Source organism: Somniosus microcephalus, chromosome 11 (assembly GCF_052327205.1).
Source record: "Somniosus microcephalus isolate GS21.2 chromosome 11, FLI_Smic_1.0, whole genome shotgun sequence".
Classification (NCBI taxonomy): Eukaryota; Metazoa; Chordata; class Chondrichthyes; order Squaliformes; family Somniosidae; genus Somniosus; species Somniosus microcephalus.
This window is the reverse complement of record NC_140997.1, coordinates 117,793,498-117,805,914: the sequence shown is the minus strand read 5'-3', so window position 1 is coordinate 117,805,914 and position 12,417 is coordinate 117,793,498. Positions and strand designations below refer to the sequence as shown.

Here is a 12,417-nt window from a genome sequence, read left to right as displayed (position 1 = left end):
CTTGCTTTTTGTTTCATTCCGTTGTTTTTTTTTTCTTTTTTAATTTCTCCGGATTGTTTGGACTTGCCTTGTTCTGTTTGCTGAAGCTTTAGAATCATTTGCCCTTGGCTACCGCACGCTAGCCATGTGTGCAGAGCACCTAGAGCTATCGGTCTAGATGTTTGCAACTGTTTGTTTGCTCTTTTGAGATATTTTTATTTTGTCAGTTGCAAGATTCTCAGTATATTTATACACAATATTTTTATTCAAATAGTAATTGAATAAAATATTGTTTGTGACCCCCTTCCTACCCAACCCCTTTTTTTCTGCTTTCTCTCTCTATGATGGATTCACACAGTCCAAAACAACAACAAGGGCAAGTATCTGAATATTGGTCCCCTCCCCCCACCCTCTTTGTTCAGTGCCTACCCCCCACTGTACCCAGCCTGCTTGCCCATTTACCTGCCCGTCTGATCCCTTCTCAAATTCCCTATCCAACCCTCTTGATGCAATGTCTTGTTATGTCCACAATGGCTTAGAAATTTCCTTTGCATTGCTCTGAATATCTTCCCTCTCGATATCTGCTTCCTATTGTATCCAACTTTAATGTCCTGCTTTCTCTCTTTCTCTCTTTTTCTTTCTTTCTTTCTCTCACTTCCTCCCTCACTAACTAACCCCACCCTCCTCAATGATGCTGAAGAGACATCAGTGCTGTTTGGACCCCACCCCATCCACTTCCTCCCCATTAGCCTGTAACTGGACCCTATGCTCCACCCTTTCAAAACAGAGTTTGATTGTCTCCATGTAATATAAAGAGTTTGGCCATGTTGGTGCCTTATGAGTGATATTCAGTAGCTGACTACAATCGGTGCCGTGGAAGATGCTGAAAAAATGCAATTGGTAATCAATTTAAAAAGTATTTCTAGTCTTAAAAAAGCCTGAATGACCTCATTTTATTGGCTAGTATTTTGGACTTTCCATGTTCCAGAATGTAAAAATTGTCTGTTTTCTGGGCAACATATTGGCTACAACTACTCTCCTGAGATGTGCTTCGACCCTGCAGATCAATCTCTTGAGCTTCTCATTTTTAAGAGTTGCGTAGTTTCTTCTCCGCTCCTGTGCTAACGATAACGTGTCTGAAACGCTGCAGGTGTAAGCTGCACCTCCCCCTCGCCAGTAGTTCCCAGATAATGTTCCTTTTTATTGCAGATTTTGAATCCTTGTTACCCAGCTCCTTTGAGACCGTGGGACATGTATTCATTGCTCCCAGGTAGCTGTGTGTGTGTGCGCGCTTGCCCATTCGCTTCATGCTGTACGCTCATTGTGCCGTGCACCACCCTGCTGCCCAAATTTGACCATGTCATGAGCCAGCCAATACCCACTCCCCCTGTGCTGTGGCCTGTGTTTGCACCTGCTATGTCTGCCTATGGAATGGATATCTGTATCTCTGCTCTGGCCTAGTCTCTCCCCCGTTATGAAATCACCAGTATATGCACGAGCTTCCAGGCTGTGATGGCCCTTTCCTAAAGGCTCCTACCCCTGCATGACAATCATATGTGGCAGTATAGCTCCCAGCCGTCTGTGTGTTAAAGAATAGGGAACCTCCTGCAGCATGATCCTCCTTCATGTTACTGTCCCATCCTTGTACGGGAGTGACACCCTAGGGGTTTGAGGGTGAGGGCTTGTCACTGTCTCTTTCACGCCAGTGTCCACTTTACCCTCATGGAATGTGTTTACACTTGGATTTCCTCCTAGGGAATACTGCAAGGATCTTGTCAAGTCAGACAACAACACAGAGTTGTTATTCAATTTTATCAATCTGATGGATAAGAACACTCCTGACTCCAAGAACTGTGAGTACAGCAACAGTCTCCAGGGGCAGGACCCCTCAAACTGCCTGGCAGCTCACGGACGCTTCAGGTTTTCTGATTTGATCATTACACTGTTTAGACTTTTTACAAAACGCAGGCTTGGTACTGACCCCAGTGGTCTACTGTGTGGTGCATTGAGTTTTACAGGCATTAAAAGAAGGTATACAATGAAAATGTTATAAAAGTTGTCATGAAGTGAATTCTCTTGTGGAAATACAAGTCTAATGGTAAAATGTTTCAAGGCACTGACACTGAATGTGTGGGTGGGTATGGGTTTTGATTTTTGCAGCTTCTCTAAAATCCTCACCAAGTGGCCAACTCGGTGTGAAATTTAGGGGATCACTTTAAGTAATCTGATCTTTTATTTCTTGTACTAGCATGTTTTAAATGCCATCCTTGCATTTGTACCCAGGATGTGGAGATCAGGACATTTGGCTCATAGACCTTAGCAGCCCATATAGCAGATAGGAAGTGCCTCTGGGGTTCATGCACTGTTCGCCCAGCAGAAAGGCTAAGTGGTGTGAACTTAGTGGTAGGATAGCTCTCGTACTCGAGGATGACATTGCTACTAAAGAAGGGAGCATAAGTTCATGGAAGATGGGTGTGTTGCTGACTATACAGGTTGATACCTGCTGGACATTGTCTTCCACAAGCCTCACATAGCCACATCCCTGGGAGATTTTCCTCTGACGTTGCTGATCCTGTCGTCTCTTGTGCTTTGCCATCACACTGGCACAGCATTGTAACTCCACGCCCTTCCCTCCTTCTGTCACTTCAGGACCCCATTGCCATCTGTCAGTGGCCTGGGTTTCTCAAGAGCCAATGAGCACGTTGCACTGATGGTGGTGCAGTATGGCCAGGCCTACGCTGGCAGTCATTCCGATTCCCAGACAGCTATCCTGGGTCATGTGTAAACAAGGTAGCTCTGTTTGCCATCAACATCAATTTGAACTCAAGAACTTCTGAACAAGGCTCAGAATCAATTTCACAAACTACAGCTGTTGATTCTCAATGTGTTTCGCATTCTGTATTAAAAAAAAGTTCTTTATCTCCATCTTTGTTAGACTGCATGCACTCTTTATTCTGTTAGTCCTGCCTCCTACAGGCTCCACTGCATCTCCATACCACAGCCAATCAGCCTCTGGTGCCCCACTGACTCGGCTGGTAAAGATAGATTGTAACGGAGCCCCAGAGATCCCAGCTCAGCTCCCAGTCTGTGCTCAGCTGGCTGATCCAAGCTGAGGTACATTATAATTGGCCTCAGCATTTCAGGCCAGTGAGGGGAAAGTCAGCCAGGGGCCCTGGTCATTATCCAGTGACTGCTGCCAGAAGTGCAGGTCCATAGACAGGATTTTACCTCATTACTCTGTATCCCTGTATGTTGTATTCCTTGCTACCTTCTGAGCCCAGCCATGTTTTTGATGTTGCTCCTTCATTGTACATGAATTCCATTAGGAGTAAGGTGCCAATGAAACTTTTGTTATAAAGAAAGTTTACTTGCCTTCACGACCCTCTTCTGGGCTACTGCTCCTTGGCACTGGGTTTCCCTGGCAAGGCCGGGACACAAATATTAAAACTGACGTCATCAGACCCCTGACTTTTATATCTCAATGTGGCTCTCGCCTGTCCGGGACGAGGGCTTTGCTGGTTGCCTGAAATGCGCCTGCTAGAGTGGCAAGGGGTCAGCGCTGACTTACTGCCTATATTTTAACCTCCTGTACGCCCCATTCTCGACAGGCGCTGGGGTTTAAAATTGAACTTTTTGAGTAGTAGTGACAGGACAAAATGCCAACCCAGGACAATGTAGATTTGTTAAGGAAAGATGTTGCTGGTGTGGTGGCCCCCAACACTTTGATCACTTACTAGAGTATTGTGTACAGTTAGTATAGTTTATCATTAGTATAGTGTATAGTTAGTATTGTATTGTATAGTTAGTATTGTGTATAGTTGGTACTGTATTGTATAGTTAGTATTGTGTATAGTTGGTACTGTATTGTATAGTTAGTATTGCGCGTGCAGTGCATCTTGCCTTTGTCCCAAGGTGTTGTTCAGGATGGAATGAAGGCAAGTGTCCTTGTATGGAAGGGACAAAGATCAAATGTATAACTTGGCACTAATGGCAGCACTATTGTATAGGGAGAAGAGAAATAGTACAAGAGATTCATAAATAAATAAATAAGAGGAAGTGTTTCCCACTAATGGGAGTGTACACCTTGGATTTGGACTCACGACAATGCAAAGAACCAGAGAACAAAGGCCAAGGAAGAAATCAAAGTTCAAGAACAGCAAGCCACAGGCCTCTGAAAGACAGCAAGTGAGAATGAGGAATGGAGCAATGTGGAATACCAGGGAGGAAAATCTATCGTGATGTTTCATGATTTTAAGGGATTTATAAATATTTTAATTGGTTTGTTATGGTAGATATGTTGTTTATGCAGCTACATATTCAGCTGGATCAGAAATAAGATGACGGCTGGAACCACTTTGAAGAAATGAATGCAGTGATGTGATGGGTTGAAATTGCAGCCATTCTGCTGCTGGTTTTCTCTGTCAGATCTTTGCTGATCTCTACATCAGTATGGTTTCGTTGCTAAGGGGATGAGGTTTCACACAATGGGGACCAGGGAAATCAATTACAAAGGGATCTGGATAGGTTGGGAAGGTGGGCGGAGGAGTGGCAAATGGTGTTTAATGTGGACAAATGAGATGAGGGAATGGAAATAAACAGGGTGATATAAACTAAACAGCACAATGCAGCGGAGCTATCTGCTAGTATCAGCTCAATGAAAACGGCATTGTGTGCAGCAGCAGTAGCATAGGAACAGGAACAGGAGGCCATTCAGCCTCTCGAGCCTGTTCCACCATTCAATTAGATCATGGCTGATCTGTATCTTACCTCCATCTACCCGCCTTGGGTCTGTAATCCTTAATACCCTTGCCTAGCAAAAATCTGAGTTGTGAAACTTTCAATTGACCCCGAGCCTCAACAGCTTTTTGGGGGAGGGAGAGTTCCAGATTTCCACTACACTTTGTGTGAAGAAGTGCTTCCTGCCATCACCCCTGAATGGCCTAGCTTTAATTTTAAGGTTATGTTCCCTTGTTCTGGACTCCCCCACCATAGAAAATAGTTTCCATCTACCCTAACAAATGCTTTAATGATCTAAAATACCTCAATTAGATCACCCCTTATTCTTCTATACTCATTGGAATACAAGCCTCGTCTGTGCAAACTGTGCTCATAACTTAACCCTTTTAGCCCTGGCATCATTTTGGTGAATATGCGCTGCACCCCTTGCAAGGCCAATATATCCTTCCTGAGGTGCGGTGCCCAGGACTGAATGCAGTGCTCCAGATACAGTCTAACCACAGCTTTATACAACTACATAAAAACAAGCCATTCGGCCCATCCAGTCGTTCATGCTCCACTCGAGCCTCCTCCCGTCTTTCCTCATCTAACTCTATCAGCGTAACCCTCTATTCCCTTCTCCCTCATATGCTTATCTACCAGCCCCTTAAATGCATCTATACTATTCGCTTCAACCACTCCCTGTGGTAGCGAGTTAAAAATTCTCACCACTCTGTGGGTAAAGAAGTATCTTCTGAATTTCTTATTTGATTTCTTGGTGACTATCTTATATTGATGGCCTCCAGTTATGCTCTTCTCCACAAGTGGAAACATTCTCTCTGCATCCACTCTATCAAAACCTTTCATAATTTTAAAGGCCTCTATTAGGTCACCCTTCAGCCTTCTCTTTTCAAGAGAAAAGAGACCCAGCCTGTTCATCCTTTCCTGATAGGTATACCCTCGCATTTCTGGTATCATCCTTGTAAATCTTCTCTGCACCCTCTCCAGTGCCTCTATATCCTTTTTATAATATGGCGACCAGAATTGTACGCAGTACTCCAAGTGTGGTCTAACCAAGGTTCGATACAAGTTTAACATAACTTCACTACTTTTCAATTCAATCCCTCTAGAAATAAACCCTAGTGCTTGGTTTGCTTTTTTAATGGCCTTATTAACCTGTGTCGCTACTTTTAGTGATTTGTGTATTTGTACTCTGTGATCCCTTTGTTCCTCCACTCCACCTAGACTCTCACCCTCCAAGTAACCAGTGACCTCCCTATTCTTCCCACCAAAATGTAATACCTCACAATTATCTGTGTTGAAATTTATTTTCCAATTACATGCCCATTCTGCAAGTTTATTAAAGTCCTCCTGTAATTTGTTGCAGTCCTCCTCAGTATTGACTATTCCCCCTAATTTGGTGTCATCTGCAATTTTAGAAATTGTGTTTTTGATTCCAAGGTCTAAATCGTTAATATAAACTGTGAACAACAGTGGTCCCAGCACTAATCCTTGTGGAACACCACTACCCTCCTTCTGCCACTGTGAATAGCTACCCTTTACCCCTACTCTCTGCTTTCTGTCTTGAAGCCAGCTAGCTATCCATTCTGCCACTTGTCCCCGACTCCGCATCCTCTGACCTTATTCATAACTCTATTATGTGGTACCTTATCGAAGACCTTTTGAAAATCTAGATAAATTACATCTACTGCATTACCCTTGTCTACTCTCCCTGTTACCTCTTCAAAAAATTCAATGAGGTTGGTCAAGCAAGACTTTCCCTTTTGAAATCCATGTTGACTATTCATTATTATATTTTTGGCTTCGAGGTGATCTTCTATTTTCTCCTTAAGTAGGGATTCCATTATTTTTCCTACTACCGATGTTAAGCTGACTGGTCCATAGTTCCCTGGACATGTTCTATCTCCCTTCTTAAATATAGGTATTATGTTAGCTATTCACCAGTATGGCACGACACTTTTTTTAACAAATTATTAAATATGTGTATTAATGCCTCTGCTATCTCTTCCCTAGATTCTTTTAAAATGCGCGGATGTAAGCCATCCGGACCAGAGGTTTCTCTTCTTTGAATTTGATTAGCTTATTTAGTATATCTCCTCTTTTTATTTTAAATGCATTTATTTCATTACTAATCTCATGATCCAATGTTATGTCCACAATGGTTCTACCTCCCTGGTAAATATTGAAGCAAAGTAATTATTTAATATTTCTGCCATTTCTCTATCGCTGCCTGTGGTATTATCCTATCCATCCCTTAGTGGCCATATTCCCATCCCAATCTTCCTTTTTTTATTTATGTGCCTGTAAAATATTTTACTGTTTTTTATTTTCTATGATAATTTAATCTCATAGTTCCTCTTTGCCTTCCTAATTGTTTTTTGACTTCTCTCCTAATTTCTTCGCATTCTCCCTTATCATGCTCTCCCCTGCTGTCCATGTACTTAATGTATGCCTCTTTCCTTACCCTCAATTTTTCTCTCATGGCTTTATTCATCTATTATGTCCCATTAGTGTTTAGTTTGTTCTTTTTATTTAGCGGAATATATTTTTAGCGGACGCATAACTTCCACCCCATTGTATTCCAGCCCCCTTGGGATAAAGGCTAACATTCCACTGGCCTGTGGAATTATTTTTTGCACCTGTCCACTAGTTTTTAGTGATTTCTGTACCTGGACCCCTAAATCTCTCTGCTCCTCCACAGTTCCCAACTTCTCATCATTTAGAAAATACTCTGATTATCTTTCTTGGGTCTAAAGTGAATGAACTCACATATTCCCTTATTTAACTCCATTTGCCACAGTTTTGCCCACTCACTTAATTTATCAATGTCCCTTTGCAACTTTCTGCTCCCGTCTACATTACTTACTGTTCCACCTAACATGGCTCTCTACTCCTTCATCTAAGTCAAAAGTAAGAAGCCGAGGCCCCAGTACAGATCCCTAAGGGACGCCACTAGCCACATCCTTGCAACTGGAGTACACATTCATTATCCTTACTCTCTGTCTCCTATCTCCAAACCAATTCCTTACCCATGTCAATGGGTTGCCTCCATTTCCATGTGGTTTCATTATTGCTAACAGTCGCTTGTGTGGAACCTTATTGAATACCTTCTGGAACTCCATATAAAATAACATCCATCGACGCTCCCTTATCTACCACATTAGTAACCTCAAATAATTCAACTAGGTTGGTTAGACATGACTTATCCTTTACAAAACCATGCTGGCTCTCTCTGATCAGTTCATTTTTGTCCAAGTGCTCAGTCACTCTGTCCCTAGCACCTTCCTAGATGAATGTGCATAGGAAAGGAAAATACATTTCTCACAGTAAATTGAATTAGGTTATTCTCGCACTTTGTAATGTGTTGCTGGGGCCATGTTTGAAAGATTGTGTGCAATTTTGGGTAGCCTGCCTTATTAAAGATATTACAATGGCTCAGATTTTGCAGTAAACGGTGCTCATTGTTATTAATGTGTAAATTGGACAGCAACTTCCAGTGGCCACGTAGGTTGCAGTTAAAAGCGGAAATCAGGAAGTTGCTGTCCGAGTTGCCCTGCTCCACCAGGAGTTTTGCTATACCAGTATCTTGCTGAGCGACTCGGCAGTGAAATACATGGAAGGGTGTGAAGTTGCGGTACATACATGATAGATATCCACTAAAGTCGCCAGAAAAAGTTAGGACTTGTCCGTTCCAGCGTAAGTACATTTTTAACGGCATGATTAGTCTTAATTACTGCCAAACAACCACTCTGGCACTGAAAATTTACTTTTTCAAGTGTAGAGTCTCATTCCTTCAGATTTTAATTGGGTTGGAGATTTTTTTAAATTTAAATAAAATATATTTTTTTACTTTTCCTTTCTGTCTCTTTTATATCTCTGTCTTAATCCCATCTTTCTTTCCCTCTCTCTTAAATCCATCTTTCTTTCCCTCTCTTTATTTCGCTTTCTGTACATGATTTGGCATTGAATTAACTACTCTAATGGACACCTCCTGGTTCAGACTCTGCGGGGGGGTGGGGGGGGAATTCAGTATCGACCATTTTGGGGTGCAGACATGGCCTGGGCGCTAACTTTAGCGCCGGCAACCGTGAAATTCAGTTTTAACGCCCCAAGAGGGAAATGGAGCGCTAAATCAAGCGCTACACACTGCTCTTAGGGCGCTAACGTTGGAGAGCGGGGCGCTACCGCAGAGCGCTATTCATGTTCCGGCGCGGTCAATTACCCAATCCTCAGACAGACTGGCACTTTTCAGTTCTTAAAGGGGAGGTTCAATCATGCTGCACATCCTCATTCTGATCATTGCTGCTTGTGAACTGGGCCTGCAAGGAGCTGCAAGCCTTCATTCAAAGAAATCATGGCTGATCAGAGGCCCAGAGAGAGAGCTCACCGGTTCAGTGACCTCACTTGGAGGCTCTGGTTGAGGCCGTGGAACACCGACGGGCAGTGCTCTTTCCAGACACTGGCAGGAGGCCATTGCCACAGGCCTTTAGGAGGATGTGGAGGGAGGTCGCCCAGCATGCGTCGGCCAGAAGTATGGACCACAGAACTCCCACCCAGTGCCAGAAGAAGTTCAACAACCTCACTCGGGTGGTCAGGGTGAGTATATGTTTCAAAAACCTCTTCGTGCCACCATCCAACCTCACTCTGTGCGTACACTGTATAAACTTCCACATCCCCAACACTCACCCACCAACTATGCCCATCTACTAAAAGTCACATCCACATCTCACGCCTTGCATACATTAACAGCTATTCAGCTATGGTAGGCATATCTGCCAAACAATGGCTGCACACCCACTCACATGCTTTCCTTTTTCTTGCAGGCCAAGCTTGCTCATAACAGGAGGGAGCAGCAATGCACGGGAGGAGGTGAGGTGGACCTGCACCACCTTACAGACCTGGAGGAGCGAGTGGGCCACATCATTGTCGCCCAGGTCGTGGGCGCTGTGGCCGTCGGAGACGCCGGCCCCCTTGGGGACAACAACGGTATGTTCATCACCACTCCCTCTTCTCTCATACCACTTCCCCCTCACACCACAAGCCCTTCCCACTTTCCATCTAATTATACTGTCTCCATTCCTTGTTCCGTTCCTGCCCCCCTCTCCTGATGTTAAACACACTATTGTGCCTTAATGCTTTCAGATAATCAGCCACCAGCTGAGCAGCCTGTCCCTCAGTCTCCCAGTGGCAGCGACGCGGGAGAGGAGGAGGAAGAACAAGCCAGAGCCTCATTGCCTGTGTTTCCCGAGGGCGAGAGGTCCGACAATGAGGCCACGCGGTCGCTGGAGGGGAGCAGAGGAAATGGCTCTGATGTGGGTGAAGCTCTGGGACCCAGCGAACTGCAGCAATGCCACAGGGAAAGGGAAGTTCAGGGCCATCTCCCCAGATGGTGAGTCCGTGCGTGAGTTCTGCTGCACTGGACTCGGATGAGGACCTCAATGTGGAGGCCTTGACCACACGGGCAATGGGCATACAAATTGAGCTCGTGGGTGCAATTGCAAGGGTGCCCGAGAGCATGGATGCAATGGCTAGGAGCGTGGAGGAGTCTGCCTCCAGCAATGCACTCATCTCTGCGCAAACCATTGAGCCCATCCTTGGCAAAGGATGGTCGACTCGCAGAGAGACCGTGGGGACCCAGACCTCATGCCGTGTGTAATGGGTGAGGTGGCGCAGCTATTACAGCACAGGCCGAGGCAATGCAATGGCTTAGTGCTGCAATCGAGTCATTGGCTGGTGCCATCCAGTCTCAGACTGCTCTCATGCAGTCTGAGATTGATGCCACGCAAGCGCTGACTGCTGCCATCCTCGCTGGGTCACCCACAGTCCACTGGGGATCTCACGGTGCCGCAGCAGGCCAGCAATCTGTGCTCGAGCAGATTGCTCTGGATGCTGAGGTACTGCCCTGGGGGAGTGGCAGTGTGTCGGTCGAGCAGGAAGATGCTGTCCTCTCTCAGATGACAGCATTCCTGCTCCCACCACTGCCACTCCACCATTGCACTTGTCGCAGCCTGTAACCCAGCCATCCCAGACTGCTGCCGCACATGCTGAGGTGGTGCAGCCTGCAGCTGGGACTTCCAGGCCCAGAGCTGGTCGAGGGCATCCTGCAAGGCCATCTGCAGTCTCTGGCTCCCAGACTCAGCAGCCTTCCACCAGCCTTGCTGCAGCCACTGGGGCCACATTACGGAGGAGCAGTAGGGTTGCGAAGGGGGAATTCCAAAGGAGAGGGAAATCATTGAGGAAGGGCAAGTAAATATAATGGCCCAGAAATTCGGGTCGGGGGCTTCCCGCGGGTGCAAGCCTCCGACCTGCACTTACCTTGCGCGCCGGCCATTGAGCTGTGGGCCCCCGTGGAATTCCGATCCTGGGCCTGCTCCAGCTGCCGGCGCGCAGTGCTTGCGTATCCCAGGGGCGCAGTTAGTTCGATTCATCCCCTGGGATCACGTGGGCCATGGAGAGCCAATGGTAGCAGGAAATGCTTCATTCATAAGTTTGACAGGCAGGGCTGTCAAACTTATAAATACTACAAGCCCCAAAACATCATTAAATCTTCAAATAATTTTTTTTTTAAATCACATTTTTTAAATAAACTATAAATTACATGAAATAACTATTTTAAACAATAATTTACATTTTTGAAAAAAATAATTTTCTTTTCTAACGGGGCTAAAAATAAACTTACCTTTCTTTAAAGTATTTAAAAATAATAAACCTGTGGAAAAAATGTTTTAATTTTAATTAATTCACCACTTACCTTGTAAAAAGCAGGCCTTGCGACTGCTTTTTATATGTCTAACTTCTGGAGACTTACCCTCACGGGAAAACCTGCAAAAACGTAAGTTCGATGCGCACGCGCAGCCTCTCCTGCGCACGCGTTCAACCTCTGAACCCCTTCTTTCAGGGGACCGGAAGTGCCAGTTTCCCGCGCATGCGCAGTGCATGCAGGAAACCAGCACTTCCATTGGGCTTACGGGTGAGTGCCCCGTGCATACCCACCCGTGGAGACCCGAATTTCTGGGCCAATGTTAATAGCAAATGGGGGGAGTGTGTGTAAATAATTTGATGTGTTTGTAAAGTTTGGTAACAAATAGTTCAGCTTGCTAAGAAAGAGTTGTGTTTGTTGATAAATTGTTGTGTTTGTTTATTATTGGATGTGTTTCATAAGAGAGAGTTGTGCACGATAATAAATAGTTAATTCAACGTAGCACATTTTGTGATGTTTCTCATTTGAGCTTTGCCCAGTGTTAGGGGCTGCAAGCTGGATGTAATGATGTGGTTGTACTGCGCAAAGGCCATGTGGTATATCATTTGTTGGAAGCGCTGTGTAATGTGGTGATCACAAACGGCCCTTGCAGAAGCAAGACTGAGTGGCCCCCTCCTACATTGCTGCTGCTCCTCCTCCTCTTCATCCTCCTCCTCTGCCTCTTTCTCCTTCTCTTCATCCTCCTCTTCATCCTCCTCCTCTGCCTCCTCCTCCTCCTGAGGTGGACCTGCAATCCCTGGTGGCAATGGCTGGGCCCTCAGAATGGCCAGGTTGTGCAGCATGCAGCACACAGCAGTGAAAAGGGAGACTCGATCAGGGGAGTACTGCAGGGCTCCTCCTGAGCAGTCAAGGCAGCAACACCGTTGCTTTAGCACCCCGATAGTCTGTTCGATCAGGTTCCTGGTGGCGCTATGGCTCTCATTGTATGCATGCTGAGCAGG

At 45.4% G+C, this 12,417-nt stretch overlaps 1 protein-coding gene across 1 annotated transcript in view; it reads left to right on the top strand.

The window, feature by feature from the left end:
* Positions 1–12,417, top strand: part of LOC147110843 (voltage-dependent calcium channel subunit alpha-2/delta-2-like) — a 2,842,873-nt gene that overhangs the window by 1,981,045 nt on the left and 849,411 nt on the right. Inside the window, exons 23-24 of the mRNA XM_085999971.1 lie at positions 1,189–1,249; positions 1,735–1,832. Coding sequence (XP_085856097.1) covers positions 1,189–1,249; positions 1,735–1,832 — 159 coding nt within the window. The remainder of the gene's footprint in view (positions 1–1,188; positions 1,250–1,734; positions 1,833–12,417) is intronic.